The 25,876-nt window shown below is 58.0% G+C and overlaps 5 protein-coding genes across 14 annotated transcripts in view; 1 reads left to right on the top strand and 4 right to left on the bottom strand.

The window, feature by feature from the left end:
* SLC6A9 (solute carrier family 6 member 9) overlaps positions 1-350 on the top strand; it is a 32,424-nt gene extending 32,074 nt beyond the window's left edge. The window contains exon 13 of the mRNA XM_067725861.1: positions 71-350. Within this exon, the coding sequence (XP_067581962.1) occupies positions 71-257 (187 nt within the window). The 3' untranslated portion in view covers positions 258-350. The remainder of the gene's footprint in view (positions 1-70) is intronic.
* CCDC24 (coiled-coil domain containing 24) lies at positions 305-4,242 on the bottom strand. 4 transcript variants are annotated; one of them, XM_067725867.1, is made up of 9 exons: positions 4,135-4,242; positions 3,806-3,965; positions 3,396-3,571; positions 3,138-3,254; positions 2,371-2,448; positions 1,723-1,777; positions 1,169-1,238; positions 979-1,057; positions 305-895 (listed from the first exon to the last, which is right to left on the bottom strand). In XM_067725867.1, exons 2-9 carry the CDS (start codon positions 3,929-3,931, stop codon positions 658-660), a joined length of 939 nt encoding a protein of 312 aa, XP_067581968.1. In that variant the 5' UTR covers positions 3,932-3,965; positions 4,135-4,242; the 3' UTR covers positions 305-657. The 4 variants fall into 4 exon arrangements, with proteins under 4 accessions (XP_067581968.1, XP_067581970.1, XP_067581967.1 ...); XM_067725869.1 differs by lacking the exon at positions 4,135-4,242 and having other exon boundaries at positions 305-888; positions 3,806-4,103; XM_067725866.1 differs by lacking the exon at positions 4,135-4,242 and having other exon boundaries at positions 3,806-4,101.
* Positions 4,243-4,695: 453 nt separating this feature from the next.
* B4GALT2 (beta-1,4-galactosyltransferase 2) lies at positions 4,696-14,852 on the bottom strand. Of its 5 annotated transcripts, none has more exons than XR_010940808.1 (10): positions 14,476-14,616; positions 13,452-13,632; positions 13,263-13,317; positions 12,618-12,973; positions 12,179-12,414; positions 8,647-8,837; positions 8,382-8,504; positions 8,158-8,262; positions 5,827-6,035; positions 5,430-5,568 (listed from the first exon to the last, which is right to left on the bottom strand). XR_010940808.1 is itself a non-coding variant. In XM_067725864.1 (8 exons), exons 3-8 carry the CDS (start codon positions 12,919-12,921, stop codon positions 5,418-5,420), a joined length of 1,110 nt encoding a protein of 369 aa, XP_067581965.1. In that variant the 5' UTR covers positions 12,922-12,973; positions 13,452-13,632; positions 14,476-14,605; the 3' UTR covers positions 4,696-5,417. The 5 variants fall into 5 exon arrangements, 3 of the variants coding, with proteins under 3 accessions (XP_067581965.1, XP_067581963.1, XP_067581966.1); XR_010940807.1 differs by lacking the exon at positions 5,827-6,035 and adding an exon at positions 7,268-7,432 and having other exon boundaries at positions 5,433-5,568; XM_067725864.1 differs by lacking the exons at positions 5,827-6,035; positions 13,263-13,317 and having other exon boundaries at positions 4,696-5,568; positions 14,476-14,605.
* A 916-nt stretch (positions 14,853-15,768) lies between these two features.
* On the bottom strand, positions 15,769-18,993 carry ATP6V0B (ATPase H+ transporting V0 subunit b). Of its 2 annotated transcripts, none has more exons than XM_067725847.1 (8): positions 18,834-18,993; positions 18,095-18,143; positions 17,796-17,879; positions 17,591-17,668; positions 17,308-17,377; positions 17,138-17,189; positions 16,727-16,917; positions 15,769-16,058 (listed from the first exon to the last, which is right to left on the bottom strand). In XM_067725847.1, exons 1-8 carry the CDS (start codon positions 18,898-18,900, stop codon positions 16,032-16,034), a joined length of 618 nt encoding a protein of 205 aa, XP_067581948.1. In that variant the 5' UTR covers positions 18,901-18,993; the 3' UTR covers positions 15,769-16,031. The 2 variants fall into 2 exon arrangements, with proteins under 2 accessions (XP_067581948.1, XP_067581949.1); XM_067725848.1 differs by lacking the exon at positions 18,834-18,993 and adding an exon at positions 18,545-18,642.
* Positions 18,994-20,621: 1,628 nt separating this feature from the next.
* DPH2 (diphthamide biosynthesis 2) lies at positions 20,622-23,911 on the bottom strand. Of its 2 annotated transcripts, XM_067725845.1 has the most exons (6): positions 23,549-23,911; positions 23,263-23,375; positions 22,778-23,001; positions 21,896-22,579; positions 21,626-21,802; positions 20,622-21,544 (listed from the first exon to the last, which is right to left on the bottom strand). In XM_067725845.1, exons 1-6 carry the CDS (start codon positions 23,693-23,695, stop codon positions 21,420-21,422), a joined length of 1,470 nt encoding a protein of 489 aa, XP_067581946.1. In that variant the 5' UTR covers positions 23,696-23,911; the 3' UTR covers positions 20,622-21,419. The 2 variants fall into 2 exon arrangements, with proteins under 2 accessions (XP_067581946.1, XP_067581947.1); XM_067725846.1 differs by lacking the exon at positions 22,778-23,001.
* Positions 23,912-25,876: the final 1,965 nt, after the last annotated feature.

The following is a 25,876-nucleotide window of genomic DNA, read 5'->3' as shown; positions in this document are numbered from 1 at the left end:
CAGGAGGCTTGAGCCCAGAGCCCTGGAGAAGGGGACCCTACGTGACACCCCCTTGCCCTCCCTCTGCCAGGCTAAAGGCCCAGTCTTCCCAAAATGGGCTGCCCTTGTTCACGTGCCAAATGGCCCCAGCCGGCGTGCCCCACCCCCTCTCTGGAGCCAGAGCTCCTTCCCCCAAGCCCTGCAGTATCCGTTTGTCCATCCTCTGTGCCCCTCTGTGCAGTGACAACCCCGGAAGAGCCGCCTCTAATCCTCTGTAGCAATAACGGTGCGCCGCCCACCCCTGCCCATCCGTGCACCACTAGGATTTTAAAGTCCATAGATTTTAATGAAATTTCTATTCCTGTCTCTGAGCCGCTGCTGTGCTTTGTCTGGGTCCCCCATGGGGACGAGAGTCAGGGCTGGGATGAGACCTCATCCTGCCAGGCCTTTGAGGGATGCCTGGGAAGAGAAAGGCCAGAGGCTGTGATGGTCAGGACCAGACACCAAGGACCAGGCGAGGGGGTAGGGTGAGGACCAGACAGACAGGCAGCCTTGGAACCCTGGTGAGGGCTCATCCAAGACTAGATCTAAAGTGGGCTGGGCCATGGCAGCTGAGAGGTGTCAGCAGCAGACAGGGCGAGTTCCAGCAGAAGCGGAAGTCTCCTCCTGCCCAGCCCTTCAGGCTGGGGCCTGGGGCGCCACACTGGACATCGGAGTGGAAGCTGGCCTTTTTCTGGGGCTGCACTGAAGCTTCCGTCCCCAGCGGCAGGTGGCGGCCAGGCCTTGAGGTTTGGGGCAGCGCTCCAGAGGAGGAGAGGGCAGGTGGCACTGGAGAGGCCTGGCCCAAACTCCAGCAGCCCCACGGAAGCAAGGCAGTGGTCCGAGGCCCTGGCTGGAGGACTCCAAGGGCTGCAGCCTGAACAGGAGGGAGTAGCTGTGAGGGGGCCATGGCCTGACGCTTAGCCCACCCCGTCCAGCTGTCCACCTGCTCTGGTTTACCTGTGACCGGGGGAGACACAGGAAGGCCTCAGAGGTGCCCGCAGCTCCTGTTGCATGGCTGCCTTCTGTTCTTGTAGCTCTGGAGGAGAGGTCTAGCTGAGACACAGCACTCGGCAATCCCAGGGTGTGTGTACAAGAGCGGGACAGGGACAGGAGGCTGGGTGCTCTGGGGCCTGCTCAGGGTCCTCACCTGCCAGGGTGGGCTCTAGGGTTGCCTCAGAGGGCCAAGGGGCCCCTGTATACTCCTCTTCCAGGCGGCGCTGCAGGGAGAGCTGGCTCAGTGCCCAGCCTTACAGGCAGGGGCGGGGTGGGGTGGGGCGGGGCAGGATGCAGAGGCCAAGATACCCATGGTGGGGCCCAGGAACCACCCCATGCAGCCTCCTCATCCCAGCCACCTGAGGACACTCCTGAGAGGAACACCAGCCTCCCTGAAAAGCTGAGCTTGGCAAGGTAGTGGCAGGCCCGAACCCAGACATGGGGAAGAGAAGGAGGCAAAAGACCAGGGGCAAATCCAGCAGGTTAATCTAAAAGTGCCGACCTTGGACTTAGGGACTCAACCAGAATCTGGATTCACACGTACGGGAAGTGTGCATACAGGAGAAATGGACAGAGGACTCACACAATCTTTGCACACACATACACACACACACATGCATGTGGATCTCACACACCAGGTGAGAGACGGGTGTGTCTAGGCTCAGCAGAAAGGCTCTGGGGGTGGGGAGGCCCAGGGCTGCCGCTCACCTGCAGGATGGCAATCTCCCTCTTCAACTTGCAACACTCCTCCTCCAGGAGGGCCCTGGGACATGGGGGAGTGCGGCACCGGCAGCAGTGCTGCAGGCCCGGGTCACAGCAGAGCCCGCCACACAGACCCAGCCTCCAGCCTTACCAGGAGTTCCCTCTAGGCCCTCCTTTCTCAGCCCACCTCTCCCTCTGCTGCCCAAGTGCAATCCCAGCACGGCCTTGCAGCCCCGCCGGCCTCTTCCTGGGCAGGACGTGTCCTCTCCTTGCCCGCCTCCCAGCGCCCACGCTGGGGGGCCCCATTCTCTCTTCTTCACGACAGTATTGGGCCTGCAAGTCCTCCTGCCTCCATTCTCCCCCAGATCACAGCCCTTCCCCTGTTTAAAAGACTCTTCTGTGGTCCATCTCTCTCCCACACCCCAGGATAAAAGTCCTCAGGCCAAGGCCCCTGCTGGCATCCCTACTTGGCTACTTCCTGGCAGCAACCTCACCAGCACCCTGCCCCTTCCACCTCTCAGCCCTACTCTCCTGGGTCTCCCCATCAGGTATGCTGCCTCCCTCCTCCTTCCTCATAGTCCCAGTACGTTAGGATCCATCCCCCGTCCCACCCTCCTTGTCTCGACCCCCACTGCACACACTCAGGGGCCTCACCGCAGGTATCCGGCAACCTGGTCAACGTGGGACACGTTCAGTTGGTCCTTGATGACGCTGAGGTCCCTGTGACAGCTGCTGGCAGATGAAGTCAACATCACTCTCCCATGTTGCTTCACCCCAGGCCTTCAGGACACAAATGCCATTTCTCCTAGACAATTTTGTGTGTTTTCTCACAAAGGCAACATAAGATGGTACTAAGAGGAGGAGTTCTGGAGCCTGGGTTTGCAAATGGGCTCTGCCACCCTTCACTGTGTGTGAGCTTGGACAAATCAATCATTCGTTCTGAGCTTTAGTTTCCTCATCTGCAAAATGGGGACATCACCCACTTCCTAAGGATGTGTGACAAATAAGTTGCTGCCGTTCAGTGATGAACACGCTGCTGCTCATTTATCTCGTGCAGTCCCCAGCCCTCTCTAGCCCAGCCCTTGCAGCTGTTCTCCAGGCCGGAGGAACAACTGACCACTGGATGAAGCCTTTCCTTCCACCCATGTCTGCGTGTAGTGCTCCCTCTTCCTGCAAAGCTCTTCTCTTTTTATCTGTCTGGAAGTCTGTTCCTCATGCTCTAAGACCCAGATCAAACCAAGCTTCCAGGCTTGGTACATGTCTCCTGGGCCTGCAGCCCTCATGTGCTGATCCCTACAAAAAGTGGCTGTAGAAGTATCCAGTCCCAGACCAGGAGCTCCTCCATGCCGGCAGGTGGGACCCGCCAGTTGGCTGGGGTCTCTGCCAAGCGGGAACACACCCCTCCTTTCCTACCACTATACCTGGGCTCACCAGCTCTCAGGCGGAATATCCCCTGCTCTGGCAAATCACGCCTGGGCTCCTCCAAGGCAAAGCGCAGGACCCCGGGGCTATACTGGACCCAAGCCTGGGTCTGGTCCCTGCAGAAGGTGCACACGGGGAACACTCAGGGGCTCCTTCCAGGGAACCACAGGAAAGGCGACCCTGGCCCCTTGTCAATTTCAGGGCTAGCCCATCTGAGTTCTGGAGACAGGGCCCAGCCCCAGGTCTGAGGCTCCAACCTGCCCTCACAGATGGCCTTCCCACGGAGACCTTGGAGCAGCTGCCGCAGTTCCTGGCGCACGAGGTCTCTTAGGAGGGGCGGTGGTGCCAGAAGGGAGGAGAGGTCAGAGGTGGGGCGCGAACCAGGGGCTTGGAAGGATCGAGCCTCTCGGAGCAGTGATCGTAGCACCACCACCTGCAAGGAGAGCTGGGACCCCTTGCGACTGCGGGGCAGAAGTAAGGGGAGGAAGGGGAGCTAGGGGAGTGAGGGTCAGTGCAGAGTTAAACTGGTAGCCAGAGGGCTGGGTGGACAGTGAGATCCGACAAGAGCTCGAAAGTTACCGGGCAGAGCCAGGGACCCGGAGGAGGTGAGGAAATCACCCAAGTCGTGGGATAGGCCTGGAGTGGAGCCCACATTCCCACGCCTCACCTCTGCCCGCAGCTCCAGGCTCAGGTCCACCGTCGTCTCCCCTAGAATCCTCTTCACTTCGGGCCGTTCCGGGAGCGGAACGTGCTCTTCCACCAGCTCCCACAGCGGCGGAGAGTCCCCAGGCATGGCCTGCCTGCACCGCCACCCCACAACGCGCGGACTGCCGGACAGCAGGTCGGAGAGCTGAGTTACTGGGAGACCGCGGGTCTCCCAGGGCCGGGCACGCCCACACACGCCCCACCCCTTCCTGGTCTCACATGCCACGCCCCCAGCCTGTCACTCGGGCCATCCTCTCCCCAGCCCCACCCCGTTCTGCCGCCCCTCCCTACGACTAGAGTTGCCCGGTCCAGAGCCGCCGATCTCTGGCGCCGTCTCTTCTACTGGCCGACTCTCCGTGGCCGGGGACCCAGGAGCCAGGTCGCGGGACTGGGGCCCTAGCCCCGCCTCTTCCGCGCGACCGTCACCCAGGAAACGGGGCCCGCTACCCCAAGCCCCGCCCCCAGAAGACCCCGCCCCCGCCCATTCCAGGGCGGTGCCGGCTCGCGAAGCCCAACCCACAGCTGTGGTAGGTGGTTTTGGAGTGCGAACCATCCACCCCGCCCTGATTGCAAGCACCTTTCGGCTTCAGGGCAGGTGAAAGAACGGAGAAATCTGAGCCCAATGGGTTTATTACTTCTTTGTCTCTTCTGGCCGGGAGGCAACGGCAGGGTAAACATTTCTCCTTCCAGCCGGCGGAAGTCTAGCGAACCACTGCGTTTCGAGGGGCGTGGGGAACCAGGACAGCCTGGGCCAGACCGATAGGCTGTCCTGGTTCCCCCTGGCCGTCCCATAACACACTCCGGGTCTGGGTTTAGGGATCCAGATCCCCATCCCCAAACAGACAAAGGGGCTCCTCCATTCACGTTTTTTACTAAAGCACCCACACAAGTTTCTGTGCAATGTACAAACACGAGCCGGCCCTGGGGCTACTGCCTTCTCTCTGAGGGGGGCGGGGCAGGAACCCAACTGATCCGAGCCCCAACCGCCCCCATGCAAAGCCCAACCCCAAGATCCCAGGCAGCGACACAGCACCCCCTCTGGTCCCCTCCTGGCGCTGCTCCTCAGCAGGGGGTGCACCGGAGTTTGCCCCCTACAATGTTGAGTGAAAAAGGTTTCCCCTCCCCTGGGAGCATGGGAGATCCCCAGGTCTGAGAATTCCCCCTGGAAGCGACATTGCCCCCTAGTCACACCTCCCACTCTTCCAGGCCCCAGGGGACTCAAGGGGGGGAAACTGAGGCACAGAGAGGTGGAGTGACCTGGCCCAGGCCACTCGGCGAGGCAGTGCAGGGGCTGGCCCAACCCTGACAGTGAGGAGGGCTGAACTGGGGAGGGAGGAGCAGGAAGAAGGGTTGACCCCAGAGAGGGCCACACTTGAGGGGCCTGCCCAGGACAGAAGCTCCCCGAAGTAGGTTCTGAAACTTCCAGGTGCAGCTGGGGGGCCTACTGAAGACCCTCAGAAAACAGAGCCCACAGTCTCTGTCCTGGGGGATCTGTCACAGAGCAGCCACCAGCCAGGCTGTAGGTCAGTCCTCTGGCAGGCATCCTTGGCACTGGTAGCCTTTGTCCATTGGTGTCAGCCCCGAGGGGGCCATGATGGGGGCCGCCCAATGTCCACTGTGATATTAGTGAAGAGCGGTTGCCGAGACACTTCCAAGACCTGGTACCGCACTGACCCGATGCCGTCCCGCTTCATGGTCAGCTTCGTGTTTTGAATCTTGGTAAACCTAGATAGGATGGAAGTGGGTCCAGATCAGGGCTCACCACCAAACCCAGCAGAGATCACTGGGGCCAAGGGGCACGCCATCCTGGCTTCTTTCTGGGGTGACTCGGTTCTCTTCGTCGCCCCCTCCACCTGCCTGGAGCCCTTTGGCTCTTGCAACTACCCTCAAAATAGAGATCTCACCCCCTTGAGTCCAGAATCACAACACCCTCACAAATCTTTCTCTCATCTCAGACCTAGACACAGGGCACCCCACAGGTACCTCAAATGCAACGGGTCCTGTATTGTATGCACCATCTTTACTCCTCACACCCATCATCTCTGTGCCATCTTCTCTGTTCCTCATCCTTTAGTCACTCCTTCACCATCTATTTATTGAGCAGTCCCCGTGTGCTAGGCGTGCTCTAAGCACCAGGGTCACAGCCATGAACAGGACAGCAAGGTCCTTCCTCTCGTGGCAAGTCTATTCCACTAAGGGAGACAAGTAACAGACAAGGAAGACATCAGCGCGCTAAGGGAGACAGGAGAGGGAGACCAGGATGACTGCCGTGGAAGGGGTGCGTGCGGGCCATCAAGCTGACAGCAGAGGAAGAGCATTCCAGGCAGAGGTAACAGCACGTGCTGACCCTACACTGGAAATGAGAATTTGCACAGCTGAGTGGCTCGAGCTTAATGGGCCAAGGGGAAAAACCAGAGTAAGATTAGCTGGGAGGTTAGAGCATGTACGGGCAGGCCTCTGTAAGTCAGAGGAAGCAGATTTTTATTCTGTGGGTGAGAAGACACTGAGGGATTTTTCGCCCAGTTTGGGGGAGGGAGGGCCAGGGAACATGAACTCTAGAAGAGGGAAGACAGAAAACCGGCCGGGCAAGAGGACGGAGGCCTCACTAGGGCAGAGGTAAAGGGAAAAGTGGACCAGCTCAGATATGTTTGGGGGGTTGCACTGATGTGACCGGCTGATGGTCCGGACATGTAGGGTGAGGGAAAGAAGAATCCAGAACTCCTAGATCTGAGGCAAAAGCAACTAGGTAGATGAAACCAGCATTCACAGAGTTCCTTAAGCCAGAAACATCTCGCTATCATGCCACTCCCCCCCCCCCCCCAAGGCAGACATCACAACTGAGGATGACACCTAGACACGCTATTCCTGAAACAGGACCATGGCCCCTGGCATGTGCTTCCAGAGCTCCTCCCACCCTCATCCCAACTGTTTTGATCCTCCCAGTCCTTCTGAGCTCAGTTCAGATCGCTCTCCAGAGCCATCCCAACACTGAGCGCTCTCTCTCAGATGCCCCGAAGCACCTCTTCTCCCAGCCTCTCGTCCTTTCCCTGCTCACCATGGTTTTTATCTGAACTGCTTTTTCATCAGCTCCCTGGACGCCTGGTGCGTCACGCTTCTGCCAAAGATCAACCCTCCATCAGTGCTGCCGCCTCCCTCCCCACTCTGACGCACTGGCTTCAGAGCAGAACATCCCTACTGGTCCCGTGTGGACACGGCAGTGTCACACCACATGCACCCGGGGCTCCGTCAACTCCTTTGGGCCTAGTCTGCTTCCTCCTGCCCCACCCGGCAGCTCTGCCAGCCCTTCACCTTCTTCAAACTCAAAGGGTGATCCTTCCAAACCCAAATCTGGTCCTGCCCCCTCCCCGCTGGAAACCCTTCCATGACTCGCCAGTGCCTCTGGGACAAAAGTGAAACTCCCAACCTGGGATCAGCAGAGACCTCCTCTCCTGTCACTACCAGCCTTCAGACTGAAGAGTTTCAGACTCTCAGCGTATACAATGGACGTTCACATTCCAGACTCCTACACATATTATTCCTTTTATCCAGACTGGCCTCCTCCATCAGTCTGGTGAATATAGCACTGTGCCTAGGGTAGGTGTGTGACACATATTTGTAGAATGAATAACTCTTTTCAAACTCCAGTTTACCATCACCTCCTCCAGGAAGCCTCCCACCATCACTCCCTCTTCTGCCAGGACAGCACCTTGCCCTGATCACCCTGTGCTGCCTCTGCCGGCCTCCCTGCCTAGAATGAACTTCACACGGGCTATCCAGCCGGGACTGGGTCTGACTGCTCTGCACCCTCTCGCCCCCGGCCCCTACATTTCACATGCCCTCAGGCACTTCTCCCACCCAGCATCAGACACCAATGTTGCTTCCTCCTCAAAGACCAGCTGCCTACTCCAATCTCAGAGGGCTCAGCAATGATTTCCACTACCACCCCACATGGCTCGGGCCACCTCTGTTGGGTCCGCAGGCCCTGGAGCTGTACCCTGGGCCCGCTATCTCTCGTCCTATCTGTTCTGGCACAAGTGAGGTCTGCGAGGGCACCGAGAGGAATGCGAGCTACTCAGTGACGATCTGAGCCCTGCCTTTAAACTTCAGTCACTTCTAGGAATCAGGCCAGGGGCGAGAGCCAGATGGGGAGAGGCTGAGCTGGGCACTGGGGAACAGGGCTCGGGGTGGTGGCAGTCATCTCTAGAAGTCAAGGGTCGGGGACCTTGGGATCACCTCTGGGGATCAGTGGCACCGGGACATCACCTCTACAGAGGGAGGGGCCGGGGCGGTGGGGGTCGAGGGCGCTGGGGTCACCTTTGAGGGTTGGGCTCATTATGCTTGTCCCGGTCGTGCTTGATCATGCGGTAGCGGCCTATGCGGATGTCTGGGCGCGAGATCTTCATCCCAGCCAGGGAGATCCTGGGGACGGGGACAGCCGGGCTGGAGCAGGCGCCAGGAAGGGCGAAGAGCCCCGCCCGGTCTGCGCCCCACCCCCCACCTCAAGCACCCAGTCTACTCCCCACACTGTCACCACTCACCGGTTGAAGATGTCGTCATCCTCACCACCCCAACCCCAGTACTCGTTGGGGAAGCCATTGATTCTCAGGAACTGGGATTTATTCAGGCCCGACACACCTCCAAAGTAGCCGGCATAGGGCAGCCTAGGGCACGGAAGGCAGGCATCAGTGAGGGGCCCCCGGGGATTCCAGACGGAGGCCCGGCAGCTAGGGGGCCACTGGGGCTGGGAGCGATGGCCTGGGTGGGGTGGGGAGGCCCGGGTCCACCTGAGAAGGGAGCCCTCACCGAAAGCCGAACTTGTCCATGGCAATGGCGAAGTGGCGAGGCTGGTCGCCACAGCGGTACAGGTTGCGGTCATCCATGGGCACCAGGTCCACGTCACTGAAGATGAAGCAGTTGTAGGTGGCGTCCTCCTTCAGCGCCTCTAGGAAACCCACATTGAGCAGCTTGGCCCGGTTGAAGGTGTCCTCACCATGCTGGGGTTGGCGGAGGGGACAGGTCAGCTCTGGGCCTGAGACTCAGAGACACCTGCCACTTTACCACCGTCCAGAGCGGTCCCTGTGGGCCTAGTACTACCCCACCTGCCCCCACTGGGGCCCCCAGACTGTAGGGATCAAGGCCAGCTCTTTACCCTGGACCTGGCCTTGCAAGGCCTTTCAGGAACTGACTCCACCTGCTCTCTGCCCTCAGATCAGCCTGGTGAATATAGCACTGCCCTCAGATGCCACTGCCCTCAGATGCTGAGGCCCAGCTGTACTACATTCCTCCACGACCCCAGAACATGCCAGACTCTTTCTTGCCTCCAGGCCTCGGTGTTAGCAGTTCCCTCTGCCTGGAATGCTCTCCTTCTCTGCTTATCAAACTCATGTCTGGAAAGGCCTCTGTCACCAAGCCTCCCCGCCCCAGTATAATTACTCATTTCCTCCTGTACGCTTCACTTATGCCAGGGTCCATTCCAACTGTTACAATTTAGAGCTCTCCTTTCATTCATTCCTTCAAACATGCCACGTGGCCCTGTCCTTGGTGCCAGGCGTCTTCTCTCTGCTGGTGCAGATCCTAGAGATGACTGGCCCTGAACACAGTTTCCCTACTGAGCACGTCACAGAGTGAGATGAACAAAACATGCCCCCAAATGACCAGCATCTAAGATGCAGGGACCACGAGGACTGAGCCATGAGCCTCAGCCACCTGTCCCCTCTGGCTCACGTAGATCCTCATCCAACTCCCTGGGCAGCCTCTGGGACCAGGACGGGACCAGGCTCAACTCATTGTCTCCCCAACAAAATGATAAGCACAGTGAGCCTCGGATCCCCCGAGAAATGGGCTGCGGGACGAGGTCTCCTTGAGGCCAGCCTCCTGGCCATGTAGCCCCAAGTTCCAAATTCTGGCCAGAGCAAGGAGGGTTCCATGGAAGGAGCTGGCTGGCCCCTGAGCCCCCTGATCCAACCCATGATCTCCAGGCTGGAGCCAGAGAGGCTCCTGGTCTCCAAGTGGGACCTTCTGGAAGGAGAGGAGGAGTAGCCCCTCCTCTTCACCGGCCAGCCTGGGCCCGAGGGGGTGGGAGCTGCTCCCCTGGACCCTGAACGGCCCAGCCCCACCTGCTCTCTTTTCTCCTTGCCCTGAACCTTCCCACCAGCCCTTGGAGCAACTGTCCATTTTCTCCTGGCTCATTGGAACTCCTTTCTAACCTCACTCACCACCCCAGAGCCCTAGGTTTCTCCCACAGGGCTCATAAACATGCTCATTTCTCTCCCATCCGAAGAAAGCCCTCCCTCTAGCCACCACCCTACCTTTTGCCTTCCCTTCTCAGCAGAGGGGTTTTTTTTGATCGAGAGTTGTCTCCAATTGGCTACTTGCATTTTGTCAAATCTGATTCCTTCTGCAACCCACTGCAATCTGCTTCCGCCCCCACCAGGCCCCTGAAATGGCTCTCGCTGGGCCCACCTTGTTGCTAAATCCACTGGACGCTTCTTGGTCTACATCCTTCCTTACTCCCCCAGCAGCGCTCATGCAGCTGCCACGCTCCCTTCTTTTTTTTTTTTTTTTTTTTTTTTTTTGCGGTACGTGGGCCTCTCACTGTCGTGGCCTCTCCCGTTGCGGAGCACAGGCTCCGGACGCGCAGGCTCAGCAGCCATGGCTCACGGGCCCAGCCGCTCCGCGGCATGTGGGATCTTCCCGGACCGGGGCACAAACCTGTGTCCCCTGCATCAGCAGGCGGACTCTCAACCACTGCGCCACCAGGAAGCCCCACGCTCCCTTCTTGGCGCTTATTCCTGGGCTCCTGGGACACCAAGCTCTCCTGGGTCTCCTCAAACCTTTCTGGCCAACCCGCGTGGCCTGTGTGTTCCCTCTTTCTCCACCCGTTCCCTTATGTTCTGGCTTTCTCCTCTCAGCTCCCAAGCCCCCTGGGCAGGCTGACATTGCTGGTTTTAGGGACCATCATCTGTATACTGGTGGCTCACAGATCCCTCTCCACCTCAGACGTCACTCCTAGGTCGATTCATTTGTCCAACTGCCTGCTGAACATTCCTCTTATACTTCCCCCAGGCACTTAAATTCATCACATGCAAAAAAGAATTCAGAGTTGCACTCTCCCCCAGACCTGGCCTAGATCCTATGTTCCCATCTCATTCAGAGGCGCAGGCATCCACACTGCCAACAGTCAAGACAGAAACCCTCGAGATGTCCCGGCATCTCCCTTTCCTTACTCTCTGCCACTTGTGTCACATCTCTCCCCTCACCCGCACGACTCCTGCCCGACTCGTATGCACATTCACCACCTCCTTCCTGAAGCCTGCCTCCAGGCTCCCCTTCCAACCCACTGTCCACAAGCAATCAGAGCAATCTTTTTAATAAGCACACATACACATTACTCCCTCATTAAAACCTCACAATGGTGCCCCATCACTTTCAGGCCAGAATCCAACTGCTTAAGATGCCTCCTAAGACCCTTCTGGATTTGGCCTCCACTAGTTCTTCCAACCTCATCTCTGTTACCCACCCTACATGTTGGACCCCACCCCTCAGTGGACAGTTCCCGAACACATGAGACCAGTTCTCTCGTTGGGGCCTGGGGCCTCCAGGTCCCTCTACATAAAATGCTTGCCTCCTCCAGTCCCTCCGCCAGCTGATGCCTGATCATCCCTCAAGACTCATCTCAATCGTCGCTTTCCCACCCCAGGGCTGGACCAGGCCCTTTGGTGGTCCCACTGCCCCCTGTTCCAACTCCAGTCACACACCACTGTCCTGGAGTCTAAAGGGATCCAAGTTCAAGTCTGGGAGTTCTCTGTGGGGAGGAGGGCCTCTATCAGATCCTCTCCAGGTTCCGGAAGCCAGCCCCAGCCAGGCCCGTGGCAGGGCTCAGAGCCTGAGCTGAATTCCTGGATCTCAGCTGTGCTCAGCACTTGGCCCTAAGGCAGACTTGATCCCTCTTTCAGGTCTAACTCTCCCTCTGCTTGGGGCCCTCCATATCTCATAACCAGCACACCCTAAGCCGCCACCCCCATGGATGGGGCCTATCACGGGTAGACAATGGCGCTCACGCCCTATCGAGGCCACGCACACACCTGGCAGTGTGCACACCACCATTAACACATGTGCACTCCCCTGAACGCACATACAAACCTGCCTACACACGCAATGACATACACGTGCCCCCACATGTACGTACACATGTCCGCACCACCACTGGCAGACAAGCAGCCACGAATGCCCCCAACCCTGTGGCTCCACCAGCAGGCATGTGGGCCCTTCACCCACGGGTGCTCATAGGTTCCCTGGTGGCTGGTGGCCAGCCTGGGGGCCGCAGGCAACACACCTGATTGATGACATAGATGCCATAGCGCAGCCGCTGTCGCCTGAGGATGGGGTGCAGATAGTGGAGCCAGTAGCGTAGGTGGTGCTCCCGGTGTCGGAAGGGGATGATGACCGCCACCGTCTGGGCTGGCGTGCAGTCGGGCGGTGTATAGCGGCCGCCCAGGAGCACGCCTGGGTTTTCCCTCTGCACCCGCTCCAGGGGCATGGGTGAGGTGAACTCAATCAGCAGTCGGCCCACTGCAGGCAGGACGGTGGCAGGAATCAGGCCTTCATCAGAACCCAGGAACACCAGCCCTCTCCCTCCGCCTGGGGTGGGCAAGGGAACCCCAGGAACAGCCCTCTGACAACACACCCAGACCCTTGGCACTCCCGTGGGTCAAGACTCCACTCCCCCAGTCCCCTGCCCACCCCTAGAGGCAAGCCCCACCCTGTAGGCTCACCAAGACCAGGCGGCGAGTCAGGACAGGGTGGCAGGACAGGAGCCGTGGGGCCTGGCCGGGCGCTGGGAGCCTCGGGGAGCCCGGAGCTGGGGGCAGTGGCGTTGGGCCGAGAGCAGTTGGTGCTGCTGCTGGCAGCTGGGTGGAGGGCACGGGCGGGGCCTCGTGCACTGAAGCGGCTGAAGAAGGCCAAGTGCTGGGCGTAGACGTCAAAGTAGAGGATGACGGCCACGAGAAAGTGTAGCAGGCAGAGTAAGAGCACGGCCTTGCAGACGCGCTCCAGCGTCCCCCCGAGCAGTCTGCTCATCCCGCAGGCGGCCACCGGCCCGCCCAATGGGCCCGGGCATCCGGCTGCTGGCCTGAGCAGGGGTAGGAGAGAAACAGACCCAGGAGGTCAGGGCCGGAGGGGCTAGGCCACCCACCCACCTCCTGCGCACCGCTCACATTCTTAGACCCGCATCCTCACGCTTACCTGCTCACACCCTTCGACTTACATTCTACCTGCAAATACACACAGTCCCGGGCAACTCACTACTCCCACATCTTCAAACAATGCCTTCCTTCCTCATCCTCACTGACACTCATAAGCACAGCCTCACCCACCCTCACACTCAGGTACGTGCCCTTATTGCCCGACTTCACACACACCCTATGGATTCCCAAGCACGTGGACATGTGACCTCTAGTTCACGCTGGCTCATACCTGAACAAGGAAACACGTTTATGTATAGACCCACATGTGTTCTCTGTGCCCCAGAGAACAAACGCCCCACAGGCCAGCATCCTCAACCCAGGACTCCTGGTCTGGGGGAGAGAGACCACTTACTGAGTACTTACCATGCAAGAGCACTTTGTACTCAAGACTTCATTTAGTCCTCTGGGGAACATGGGGGACAGTGGTTTGGTTGGACATGTTCCAGTGGCAAGCAAGCCAGGCCATCTGGGACCAGGCTGCGAAGTGGCCCTCAGCATCCAGGTGGCCCAAATCTGAACAAGATGTTTATGGGATCCCTTCCCTCTGGAGCAAGAGGTCAAAATACAGAGTGGGGCATCAGACACACCTCCCATAAGACCTCAAGGATTGGGATGAACTCTCTGGGGCCTGCCCAGCACTGCTGGTTCTGATGCCCAGAAAGGGGAACGCTTGGGCCCTGGAGACAGCATGTTAGGAGAGGGTCTTGCCTGGGCCATGGCTCTAACTGTGGGTCTGACACAGCAGCAACACTTCTGGGGGGCACTCCTGGCAGTGCTTCAGAGAGCAGGGTGAGTCTCACTCAGATACACAGCATCACACAACCACACAGACACCCGCAGTCCCAGCTACAGTCACCTGCACTCAGAGACACACAGAACTACATATAGAGTCACAGACACGCCTGGGTGACAGTAACAGCAACACAACGAGTCACGCACTCACAAACAAAGCCGCTGCTCCTGGACTTACAGAGTCACACAGACGGGCTCCCGGGCAGTTCACAACACCCGGACCCACGTGCAAATACTCCCACCCCTCCCTCCGGAGCAGGGGTTCTGGGTCAGGCTGCCAGGCTGCGAGGTGCGTTTGGGCGGGGCTGTAAGGCTCAGTGGCCTGAACACGTGGCACCCCGAGACCCGGAGGCAGCGAAGAGAGGGTGGGTGTGGAGCCTGGCGGGGAGGGGGCTTGGAGGAGAGGATGTGGGGTAAGGGCCGAGGAAAGGGGAGCGAGGAGCGCCTCCCCACGCCACGAGGCCAGGGTGAGCGAGGACAATAAGGGAGGCTGGCTGGGAGCGGGCAGAGGAGCCCGAGGGGGGCAAGGAGACTCGAGGGATGGGGGTAGGGTGGAGTGACGCCAGGCCGGGGTCCGGCCGCTAGCGACTCTCACCGGGTCCTGGGCGGGGATCTCGGGGCCGCGCTCGGGGCACCCCTCGCGGGGCCGGGTCTAGAATCTCGGGGCCCCGGACTGGGGGCCGCGCGCGACCCCCTCTCACCCGGCTCTCGGGGCTCAGCAGGGGGCGCCGCTCCGGCTCCGGCTGGATTCCGGGCTCCGGCGGCTGCGAACGGCTCCGTCCCCCATGGCCCGGCCCCGCCGCCTTCCGCCTCCCCGGTCAGCGGCCCCAGCGGCCCCCGGACCGCCTCCCGCCGCCGCCGCGGGCCATGGAGCCGAGCCGCCCCGGGGGGCAGGGCGGGGCCGGGCGGCCGGGCAGACCCACGGACCCGCCGACCGAGAGACCACAGCGCCGCCACCTCCCTCCCGCGCTACGGCGCCTCGGAGGGGCAGGCCCGGCCCGCGCGCCCGCGCGCGCGCCCCCGCAGCCCCCCGCCTCCAGCGCGCCCGTACCCGCCGCGCGCCTCCGACGCCCGCCCCTGCCGGCGGCTAAGCGCGACGGAGCGAGGGGACGGAGGACCAGGGAGGGGCGGGAGAAATTAATCAGACTCATCCAACGGGATGGATTCGAGGTCCGAACCGGAGAGGGTGTGGATGGGTAAAACCCATTACGGAGGAATGGGGTCTGGTCTGGGTTGGAGCGCAAACTCAGCCAAAGAAGGGCACCTGGAAGTTAGGCCAACTCGTGCAGGGAGATCAGGGATTTGTCAGCTCATCGATGGGAGCATGACTAAGGGTCCGCCAAAGGAGGGGCCTGCTAGTTAAAACTGGGCAGGACACTGAAAGGCGTAGACAGAAGTGTGTGGCAGGGGCTTCTAGGGAACAGGAGGTTGGACAGGAGTGGGACGAGCTGGACATGGCCCCAAGGGATCAAAGTAGTTACTGGCCGGGTACGGTGCTGGGACGGGCAGAGGCAAATGAATGCGTTCCAAGGCCCCAGGGGTAGAGATGATGGATGCCTGAGGGTAGAGCCAGGTAAGCATGTGGCTAACTGAGGCTGGGCTGACCAGAGCCCTGAAGGCATGGAACTAGGACACCTCCCTTCCCCACACAAACACATGGGCCCATATACCTAGACCCCCCCCTTCCCTTCAATAAAGATGTTCAGAGCTACAGAGTCCTCAGCCCAGCACACTTTCCTTCCAACCCAGGAGCCATCGTTGTCCACAGCAGAGACAGTGTATATGAGTCGGAAAGTTGGCAAGAAGCTGGCATGAAGTTGAGAACTACAGGCCTGTTTACCCTTCCCCTGTGAAAGGAGGTGGCGAAGAAAGGCAAGAGAAGCAGCACTGACCCAGACAAATACCATGTTTATTTCACAAACACTGGGAAGATGGGTTGCAGGTGGAGGTGGGACACGGGTGCCAAGGTGCACACAGTCAACAGCAGCCCACTCCCCACACTGCGGATCCAGCCAGGCAGTGCCTCAGAAGTGAGTGCAGGGAGGGCCCTGAACACCAAGCCCCCTGAAAGCCTAAGGGGCACAGCTCCAGCTGTCCCGGGAAAACCACAAATAAATAAGAGTGGGGCACGGCCCCGCCCACGCAGATCATCTAATCACCCATCTTCACTCTGGAGGTCTGCAAAAGAAGTACAGGAGAAATCAGTCAGGGACAGAGAAACAGATTAGACAATGACAAATGACAGATGCTCAGACCCATGGCAGGATGGACAGACCACAACAGATGGATGATTAGACCAGGATGGACATGTTGTGACAAACACAGTGAACAGGGACACAGAGACAACTACAGAGTTCAACTGTGGGACAGACAAGACAGAGAGAAGTGGCATATGGACAGTGCCAGTCACCAAGTCAACCCAGTCAGGCGCCCACAGTCACACTCAGACACTCAGGCTGATCCTTAATCACACCCCCCCCCCCATGTGCTGTCCTACTGACATCACAGTCAAACACACCAAGACGGACTGAGACAGACGCATCCCAACCTGGTCTAGACTATAAAGACAGCGAGGAAGAGACAAAATAACAGAACAGGAAAGAGAAGCTAAATCTTTTGTATATAGACACAACAGACAAAAAAAGACAGTTGTCAGTGATACCACACTGAAGACAAAAATAAATGGAGAACTTCAAAAGGGGAAAACCAAAAGATGGGAACTAGGTGGTGGAAACTATTTAAGAGGTTCTTATGGTTACAGGTGTAGACGGAAGCACTGTGGCTCCAGAAGAAGGGTGAGGCTGGGTTGGGGACAAGAATAGAGGCTTCCCGGGGGGATTCAGCACCTGAAGGATCGCAACGATGACCCCAAAGAGGCCGATGGCACTGCCAAAGATCTCCACGATGAGAATCTTCACAAAGAGGCTGGGGTTCTGTGCATCAGCCAAGGCGGCACCACTGCCCACGATGCCCACGCACACTCCACAGAAGAGGTTAGACAGGCCCACCGTGAGGCCAGCCCCAAACATGGAGTAACCTGGAGGGACGGAAGGGGAACACTGAGGCCAAGCCAGACACAAGGAGACATGAGGGCAAGGGATTCAACATGGAATAATGGGGCCAGCCACCACCCCAACTCTACAAAGCAGCCCAACGTAGGTGAGAGAATATCAAAATGAAGAATCTAAGCTGGGGTGCACACTGCAGGGGGAAGCAGCTGTGAAGCCCCAACTTTTTGCCTTCACATACCCACCTACCTGCATGGTAGTTTCGATGGCCAATGGCCTTGGGGTCAGTAGCACTGAAAGGCTGAGGGAAGCAGAGAAATAATCAGAAATCACCCCCACTCCACTCCCCCTCCTCCACCATCACTAAGCAATATATAAACACACTGGAATAGATGCCCACCCCACCTAGTCCTCCATACCTCAGCCATGTTGCTAATGACAATCGCCATGATGATGCCATAGATGGCCACAGCCTCACAGAAGATGATGCTGGTAGTGGTAGCAGGGGATTAGGGGGTGGAGAGGAGAAAGAGTTGAGAAAGGAACCAACCTTCCTCCCTGAAGAGTCTCCAGCCACCTCTCCCCCACTGACATCCGACCCCAGCAGGAGGCTTGTCAGGAGCAGCACGTCAGGCAGGTCAAACGCACAGGCAGCTACCAATGCAGCTGGCTCTGACAACCTTACAAGGGTCCTACACTTACCTGACCAGGTTCTTGGTCTTAATCCTGGGGGCCTTCACCCCTCCCCCAATGATGGAAGAGCCAGTGATATAGATGCCCCTGGTGGACGGATAAGAAACCAATGAGCAGAGCCCAATCCTGTCATTGCCCCCAAGATGACTAAGAACCCAGTGACACCACTTGCTATGATTCAGCCCCTCCCCTGACCCATGACCCCAACACTTACCATGCTGCCCCAACCACAGACAGAGAGATAGCTAGGCCAATTCCCAGGTTTGACCACATGAAGGGGGAAGTCTCCGTCAGGAACCTGGTGTGTAGACGGCGGAAGACAATTCAGCCGTGGTGGAGAAGTGGGCACAAAATCCACCCCCTCCCCAACACCCCCAGTCCTCGATGCTGAGACAAAACACTTCATGTTTCCCAAAGGTCCCCATCCCAGACAGCTGGGGGGGGGGGTGCGGTAGGGATCGGATCAGAGAGGGCAGGCTGCAAAGAAGCTCCTAGGGGAAACCTCTCCCTTACCATGCCACATCAAAGCGGAAGCCCAAGTCAAAAATGGTGTAGCAGATTCCTGCAGCAGTGAGAAAAACGAGGGTTAGGGACTGCTCTCTAGAGAGAAGCGCCACAACTTAGGCAAGAAGTTACTGCCCAGCTGATGGGCCACCTTCCCAAAAGGTCTGCCTACACCTAAGTCAAGGGAGAGTCCTCTGGCTGGCCCCACGCAAAAGCACAGCTGCCTATACAAATGCCTCTACTCAGACCTCCATTTTCTGCCACTCCTTCAGGAACATATCCCCTCTGTGACACCACCTCCCTGACCCAGACCCGTCAAGAGGAGCCACCGGCAGGCCTGAATACCCTGGAGGAGGGGAGGGAGCAAGAGCTCTGGCCAGGCCCCACCAGATGCAGCCAGCCCAATCCGAGCCGCTGTTTACCCAACACGCTGTGCGTGTGGGGGGAGAGCAAGACTACCGGGGAAAGAGGAACTGGAGCAGCCGGCTCGTGACCCAAGCAGGCCGGTCAAGAGCAAGAGAGGGACGACAGCAGGGAGCGAGGGAAGGGGGCGGCAGTGACAGAAACGGACAAGGGCTGAGCTCGCGGTCCCCAGCGAGCCCCGCCCGCGCCCCTCCCCAAGCAGCTGGAGATACGGGTCTCCTCCCCGCGCCGGGGCCCAGTATTCCCAAGCCTCCGCTTCCCCGCTGGGCTCCAGCCGGGCTAGCTCGGCCCGATGCCGGCCCCGCCCGCCAGGGCCCGGCCTCACCCACGACGAGCAGGCAGGCCCAGAAGGCCACGAAGACCCCGGAGTAGAGCAGCACTAGCCCAGTCATGGCGGCAACGACGGCTGGTCTCGGGTCGGGGGCGGGGTGGGGGGCCGGAGCTCAAACCTCGTCCCGGCGTCCGCCGTCCGCCCCGCAGTGTCACCTGACTCACCCACGTGACGCGCCGGCGCCACGTGACCACACGCCAGGCCTGGCGCCCCGGCGCCGCCGGTCTAGAACTTGGTGATGCCGGAAGTGCGACGCAGAGGATTGTGGTGGTTGTAGTCGCGCACGCCTGAGGACCTCGGATGCCCTTCTTACTCAGTACCTCGACTCCTTGCCTGGCCGGTCAGTCTCGCGTCCGACCAAGCTCGCTCCTTCTGCGCCCCGACACTCCGTCCTGCTCCGGCCACCAGCCCTGCTTTCCTGCTCGCCGCCGCCCTAGCTTAGTCTCCAAGCCAGTGCTGATCTCGCAGGCCTCCCCACGACCGTCCCACCCAGTTCCGCGAGGGTGTCCGCTCCGTCCCTTACTGAGCTCATGCTGTTTCCTTTGCCTGAAGCACGCTTCTTCGTGCTCACCCCATGGCCCAGCCAACACTTACTGGTCTTGGGATACCATTCCCCCAGGAAGGGTTCCCTAACCAGAGGCAGGGGAGTGCGCCCGCTCTGGGCTCCCCCGCCGCCCTGGCGATCATTATGAAAGCAAGATCATGTCACTCTCTTTGAAATACCTCGGAGGCCCCCATTTCCCTCGGAATAAAAGCCATAGTCCTTAAAATGGCCTACTAGGCCTCTACTGTTGCGCCTCCCCATGCCTCTTACCCGACTTCATCTCGTAATACTTCCCCACTAACTCCCTCCTCTGACTGCACTGGCCTCCTGGCTGTTCCTTGAACACACCGGTCACACCCTCAACGCGTTGCACTTGCACTTGCACTTGTTCGCTCTGCTTCTCCAAATTATCCGCGTGGTTCATTCTTAACTTCTTTCAGCCTTTGCTCACCCTCAAAAGGCCTTCTCTGACCATCCTGTTTAATACTGCAGCCCCTTCTCTTGCACTCCTTCCCAGCTTTACCATAGCCCTTATCACCATTCTGCATACTAAGTGTTCTGTGTCTATCGCCCCCACCACGAGAATGTAAGCACCATGAAAGGATTCCTGAGCTCACTGCTGGATCTCCAGTGCCTGGCACACAGTGGGTGCTCAATACATATCTGTAGAATACATGATTGGTGCCCACCTTGTCCCAGTTACCATGGTCGGTTTACAGAACTGCCTGTACTAGCAGACTGGGCAATCCCTGAGGGCAGAAATCACATCTCCCTGTTCACCTGCTTCTTCAACACGCTGGACAACGCCAATATGCCGAGATTCTCGGCAAATGTGGGGAATTAAGAGGTGAGTCATTTCATTTCACCCCTCTGAACCTTTACGGTCCAGCAACTCCACTTTGCTTGAAGCACCCACAATGCTGGTTTACGCCTGTTTTAGCATGGTGTACCCTTTGCCCAAATGTCTTTTTCACCTCACTTCTGATTTTTTTTTTCCCCCTCCAAGCGATCCAGCTTAGGTAACACTCCCTCTGAGAAGCCTCTTCTGGGCTCCAGCTGCCCCTGGGGGCTTCCCTACTCATAAAGAATATTGCTTCACCATGTGGCAATTGCCTGTTTAACTGCCTCTCTTCCCAGACACACTGTGAGGACAGGAATTTAGTCAAATACAATTCAGATCTCAACCCACAGGACCTGTGCAGGACCTGCGGTATTTGATGAATAAAAAGAAACAAGGAGAAAAATTATCTGGTTTATTCAAATTTCTGTGATCTCCCTGAGAAACTAATTGGAGTCAGTGCAGACCAGCACTGCCCGACAGAACTTTTTGCAGTGATGGAAATGTCTTATAGCCGCACTGTCCTCTCATGTGGCTATCTGAGCACTGAAATGTGATTAGTGTGATTGAGAAACTCAATTTTTAATCTTACTTAATTCAAATTTATGTTTGAACAGCCACATGTGGCCACTGTATTGGACAGCATAGGTGCAGACCAGTGGTTCTCAACTGGGGACGCTTTTGCCCCCATAGGGGACATTTGCCAACATCTGGAGACATTTCTGGTCATCACAACTGGGGAGGGGCATACTACCGGAACCTACTGGGCAGACACCAGAGATGATGCTAAATATCCTACAATGCCCAGGACAGCCCCTCACAACAAATAATTATCTGGCCCAAAGTGCAATAGTGCCAAGATTGAGAAACCATGGTCTAAACCATTTAGCACCTGCCTTTAACAAAGGCAGACCCTCAACTGTCTTGTGCTGTTGTTCCCAGGAGAACAGATGGCCCAGAAGGCTTCAGGGAAGACCCAAAGCTGTTTCCGCATCAGTCAAACAACAGATATTTACCAAGCCAATATGTGCTAAGCCTTGTGCCAGCGCCAGGACAGGACAGGAAGAGCTGAATCCTATCCCCAGTGAGGGGCTGCCTCAGTGACAGGCTCCTTCAAGGATCCTGGCAGAAGAGTGGGGTTGGTGCAGGGAGCACTAAAGGTCTTCAAGTCCACCTGTGGCTCTGGCCTCACATGGTATCAGCTGCTTCCCTCATCCTCGTAGGCGATGGCAATCCCTCGTCTTCCGGTCACAGCTGCCGTCACCGGCGTCTGACCCAGGCAGGGTTGCAGTCCCTGCCAGCTCCGGGAACTAAGGAATGAGGCTGCAGAGGGAGGGGATTGAGGCTGAGTGGCCTGAATGTAGGGGAAGAATTCAGATGGGAGTGGAGATTTGCCACACTCACCTGCAGGGCTGCTCTCAGCCAGCTCCAGCTGGGGCCTCGGGGTTAGGGCTGAGCATCCAGGATCAGTTGATGGCTTCCAGGCAGGTGGGGGTCGGAGGTCCCCAGTAATGAGTGACACATCTGGGGTGTCCCACAGCTCCGAGTCAGGTGGAGGGAGGGGCACGTGGAAGGGAGAGCCTGGAAGGGAGGGAGGGAGAAAGCGGATCCATCCTGGCCCCCCAACTCCATGCCCCAAGCATTTTTAGCCTAGGTAGTGCCCCCACCACTCACCAGGCAGTAAGTCCGCGTAATGTGTGAGGTGGGGAGCCAGGCCTGGAGGTGGCCATGCAGGGTTGCAGGCAGCCTCCAGCTCACACGGTGCCAATACAGGCCGGAAGAAGCTTCCAGAAGGCTGGGTGGCTAGGGCACCCAGAGGACAGGCCAACAGCACAAAGACATCCACCTCAGGGAAGTTGGCAAGCTTGGCAGGCGTGGGTCGCCCCAGGGCCAACACGTAGCTACGCTTGCCAGCAGCCTGTGTCAGGTTCCGCAAGTGTGCCAGTGCCTCACGGTGTCGGGCCACACCCAACGTGCCCGCCAGCAGCCCCACCACACGGGCATCTCTGGCCCTCTCTACCAGATAGTGTCTACGTGCTCTTAGCCGCCAAGCCCGGGCACCTTCATCCTGAGTCCGCCCTGTGTCTGGGCAGCAGGAGGAGAAGGGCCGCCCTGGTGCCCAGCCCAAGAGCAGTCGGCTCAGGTCTGGGTCAAGGTCAGGGTCAGAGATGGCCTCAGAGCCCCCCACATAGAAGGCACCATACTCTTCCAAACACCTCCCTGGAGCCAGGGGGAAGCGGCGCCCAAAACGCTCCAGGGGCTCAGGATCTGGATTGAGGGAGCCCACTGGCAGGGGAAGAGCTGGGCTGGAGACAAGCAGGTCCAGGTACCGTGGGCGCAGAAGGGTGGCCAAGGCCTCTGGAAGAAGGAGGTGGTGTCAGGGTTGGGGTCTGGTAAAGCAGGATCCCCCTCATCCCCAGGAGACTGAATGGGAACCAAAAGCAGAGGCTGGGGTCAAACCCATATTAAGAACTCCATGGGAGTGTACTGACATGGAGAAATTAAGGCACAAACTGGTCAGCCCACCCTTCCTGCATGCAAAGGCAAAACCCTCACCCAGGGCGTGGGCACAGGCCGGCTCACTCAGCAGCACCACAGGCGCTGTGGGGTCTGGGTTCTGGGCCTCGAAGGCCTTAGCGCAGAGCTCCAAGGCCACAGATCGCTGACCAAGGACGAAGGCAATGGGCAGTGGGCGGGCAGGAGGGCTTAAGCAGGCAGGGCCAAAATGTACAAGGGCCTGAGCTCCAGCTTGCTCAGCACCCAGTACATCCACACAGCAGCTGCAGAGGAGACACCATTAGTGAGAGGGGTTCTCATCGAGAAAAGCGTTGCCGTCATCAATGGAAAATGTGGTCAATGAAGAATATGACGTTATGAAAAGAAGACACCGTCACTGAGAAGAGCTAGTATCAGGAGAGGAAACATCACCATCAGGGAGAAACGCAACCATCGGGGTCAGACACTGTCATAGAGGGGAAATGCCATGAGCCCTGGATCCCTAGACCTACCCCACCCTCTATCGGCAAGCTCCAAGTTCACACCTGCCATAGGCTGTGTCTCCCAGAATGAACACCTTCGACCCTGTGGCCTCCTCCAGTCGTGCAGCCACGGCCCCAGCATCTCCCAATAGCTGATCAGGGAACTGCAAGGCCACCTGTAAGCATAAACCATGGAGTCAGGAACAGCCTCTCCTCTTCAAGGGAAACCTTCCGGGAGTCCCTACCTAACCTTCAAAGTCCTTCCTCCCAGAGAAGCATCTTCCCTCATTCCCATCCTCACAAAATCACCCAAGATCCCGATCCTCTGGGCGACCCATCCGCTCCTCACCCGTTGACACCCCAGGTCACGGACAAATCCAACGACTCGCTCCAGCTCATACACTCGGTCCAGGTCCCCAAGAGGAGTGCGCAGCCCGGCAGCGCCCGCCTCTAGCTGCAGCGCCGCCTCCGCGGGGCTGCTGAATGTAGACTCCATAGCGGGAGGCAGCGGGGACCTCCCTCAATTAGCTTCAGGCCCCGCCTTCTCAAAAACGGCCCTCATAGTGTCGCTTGGTGGGCGGGCGGGGGAGGGGGTGGGGGAGGGAGTGGGGCGGAGGGAGTGGTGTCGGGGGGGAGTCAGTCAGCCCGCAGCCTTTGGGCCAGGACCCGACCCATCCGAACTCCCGTTTCTCCGCTACACGTGGGCCTCCCAGGGAGATTACTTCCGGGTGCTTGAGGCGGGGCTGATGGCAACTTCACCCATCTAAAAATCAGCATGGCTCCCGCCCTCCAGCCCACACAGAACCAATAGTCGGCCTCCCAGCCCGAAGCCAATCGGAAGTGGCTCAGAGGAGGCGCGGAGCCTTGTGGGTGTTGCAGTTCTCCTGGCCCACCTCTCCGGGCGCTGGTCTTCCGGTTCAGCCGCCAAGCGCCCTCAGAGACACCGACTCCCTGAAAATAACTACTCCAGTTTGAGCAGTTCCTATCCGCCTACACTGTTAAGCACTTCCCCTGCACTCTCAGCTGGGAGGTGATAGATAATTAAGCATTGCATAATTTTTAAATTAGGTACCAAACTGCCTGGGTTTCAATATTGCGCTCTGCCCCTTACTAATGACTGAGGCTCTTAGTTACTCAACGTCTTTAATGGCTGTTTCCTCATCTGCAGAATGGGACTTGTAACAATAGTACTTCTAATAGGATTGCTGGGGCAAATTAATTTAGATATAAAACTTCATAAAGTAGTCCTTTGCATAGCACATGTACTGGAAGAATCCACTACTATCCTCACGGCAGTCTCAATCAAGCAAACACTGAGCACTAATTGTTCACCAGGTACTACAGAGTTCAGTCTTTGGAGTAAGAGCTGTCGCATTTTGCAGATGAGGAAACGGAGGCTCAAAGAGGCTAACTGCCTAATAAGATACAGCAAATCAGTGGCACCATCTGTACCCAGGTCTGATTTCAGAAGCTGTTCCTTAGACCCCTCATTCTCCCAGGTTATATATGCTACATTGGATCATGGCAGCAGGGAGGAAGACACTCGGGTGCTATGTCGTAGGAGAAAAGGACAGAAAGTATGTGAAACATCTCTACATACTCCAGAAGTGAAAAATCAAGAGTAAGGTGAGAATGGGATGGAGGAGGGGTAAGGGAAAGGGGACAGAGTGATCTCAGGGGATGACATGAAAGGGGGGCTGATGCTGGCTGGTGTAGGAAATTGAATGATGAAGAATGGAGGACACAGAATTTGCGCAGAGGTTGGGAAAAGAACAGGAGAAAAAGTGAGACAATCGTGGGAGTAACCAGTTCTCCTAACACTTCCAAGGAGACTCATGGCTTAGGGCTGGGAGTCAGGAGAACCCAATCCTGCTCTTGCGATCTTACTGAGGGGATGGCTGGGGTGCCTGAGAGGCAGCCAGGGTGGAACTATGGCTGAGACAGAAAGGGAGGGAACCCTGCTAAGGGAGGAGAGCAACAGCAGGCCGGGAGCTGTCCGTGGTCCTGACCAAACCCTGACCATCACGTGCTGGTCAGGTACCACAGAGTTGGGGAGCTATGGGTTTGCAGATAGGGCCTGCCTTCCTCTTCCTCTGGGGTCCACTATATCTCCTCCCCCACATACTCAGCCCCACTTTCTATACCTCTTCTCAACCAAGTGCAAGTCTGGGTGCCTCAATAACCCCACACAAGAAACACACCCTGGAATTCAAAGCCACTCTCCATTTCTTCCCTCCCAAATGAGCCCAGCCTCACCTCACTGCCAGCCCAAGGCCCCAAGTCCTCTACCTAGGAAGCCTCCCGTTCCCTTCAGAAATGAAACTTCCTTCATGCAGCCTTCCTCATTGGTCCCATTCTCCCAGCTTAGTTAGCATGGTAGCTATGGACTAGATCAGCTTTTGTTCAGACAGAACAAGGCATGGCAGAATTAGGGGCCTAGTACTCAGCACTGTTGATTAAGTAAATGTATGCATGCATAAACGTTGGGACTAATTTAATGGGGGGGGCGTTGCTGACACTACTGCAGTCCCCACCTACCCCAAGGGCATCCGCAGTATCTGGAATGGCTCCAGCCTAGGCGGCTTGGCTATAGCAGTGCCCCTTCCACCCCAGGAGCGAGAGGTTGGCCCCACCACACCCTACCAAGGCCTAGGTCCAAGCATCCTCCCATCCTTCC

This window comes from Pseudorca crassidens, chromosome 2, assembly GCF_039906515.1.
Source record: "Pseudorca crassidens isolate mPseCra1 chromosome 2, mPseCra1.hap1, whole genome shotgun sequence".
NCBI lineage: Eukaryota > Metazoa > Chordata > Mammalia > Artiodactyla > Delphinidae > Pseudorca > Pseudorca crassidens.
Note: the sequence above shows the minus strand (reverse complement) of the source record. Positions and strands in the feature narration are given on the sequence as shown.

What these genes read in the sequence shown, in the direction of transcription:
- CCDC24 (XM_067725869.1), bottom strand. Translation starts at nt 3,931, where the DNA reads ATGCCTGGGGACTCTCCGCCGCTGTGGGAGCTGGTGGAAGAGCACGTT. An exon ending in CAGGTTGCCGGATACCTGCG is followed by an intron (nt 1,778 to 2,370) that starts GTGAGGCCCCTG and finishes CCCATGTCCCAG; the next exon opens with GGCCCTCCTGGAGGAGGAGT. An exon ending in TGTGTCTCCCCCGGTCACAG is followed by an intron (nt 889 to 978) that starts GTAAACCAGAGC and finishes TTCAGGCTGCAG; the next exon opens with CCCTTGGAGTCCTCCAGCCA.
- B4GALT2 (XM_067725862.1), bottom strand. Translation starts at nt 12,921, where the DNA reads ATGAGCAGACTGCTCGGGGGGACGCTGGAGCGCGTCTGCAAGGCCGTG. An exon ending in TGACTCGCCGCCTGGTCTTG is followed by an intron (nt 12,415 to 12,617) that starts GTGAGCCTACAG and finishes TCCTGCCTGCAG; the next exon opens with TGGGCCGACTGCTGATTGAG. An exon ending in AATGAGCCCAACCCTCAAAG is followed by an intron (nt 5,569 to 8,157) that starts GTGACCCCAGCG and finishes CATCCTATCTAG; the next exon opens with GTTTACCAAGATTCAAAACA.
- ATP6V0B (XM_067725847.1), bottom strand. Translation starts at nt 18,900, where the DNA reads ATGACTGGGCTAGTGCTGCTCTACTCCGGGGTCTTCGTGGCCTTCTGG. An exon ending in TCTGTGGTTGGGGCAGCATG is followed by an intron (nt 17,669 to 17,795) that starts GTAAGTGTTGGG and finishes TCCGTCCACCAG; the next exon opens with GGGCATCTATATCACTGGCT. An exon ending in TCATTAGCAACATGGCTGAG is followed by an intron (nt 17,190 to 17,307) that starts GTATGGAGGACT and finishes TGCTTCCCTCAG; the next exon opens with CCTTTCAGTGCTACTGACCC.
- DPH2 (XM_067725845.1), bottom strand. Translation starts at nt 23,695, where the DNA reads ATGGAGTCTACATTCAGCAGCCCCGCGGAGGCGGCGCTGCAGCTAGAG. An exon ending in GTGACCTGGGGTGTCAACGG is followed by an intron (nt 23,376 to 23,548) that starts GTGAGGAGCGGA and finishes TTATGCTTACAG; the next exon opens with GTGGCCTTGCAGTTCCCTGA. An exon ending in GGAGACACAGCCTATGGCAG is followed by an intron (nt 23,002 to 23,262) that starts GTGTGAACTTGG and finishes TCTCCTCTGCAG; the next exon opens with CTGCTGTGTGGATGTACTGG.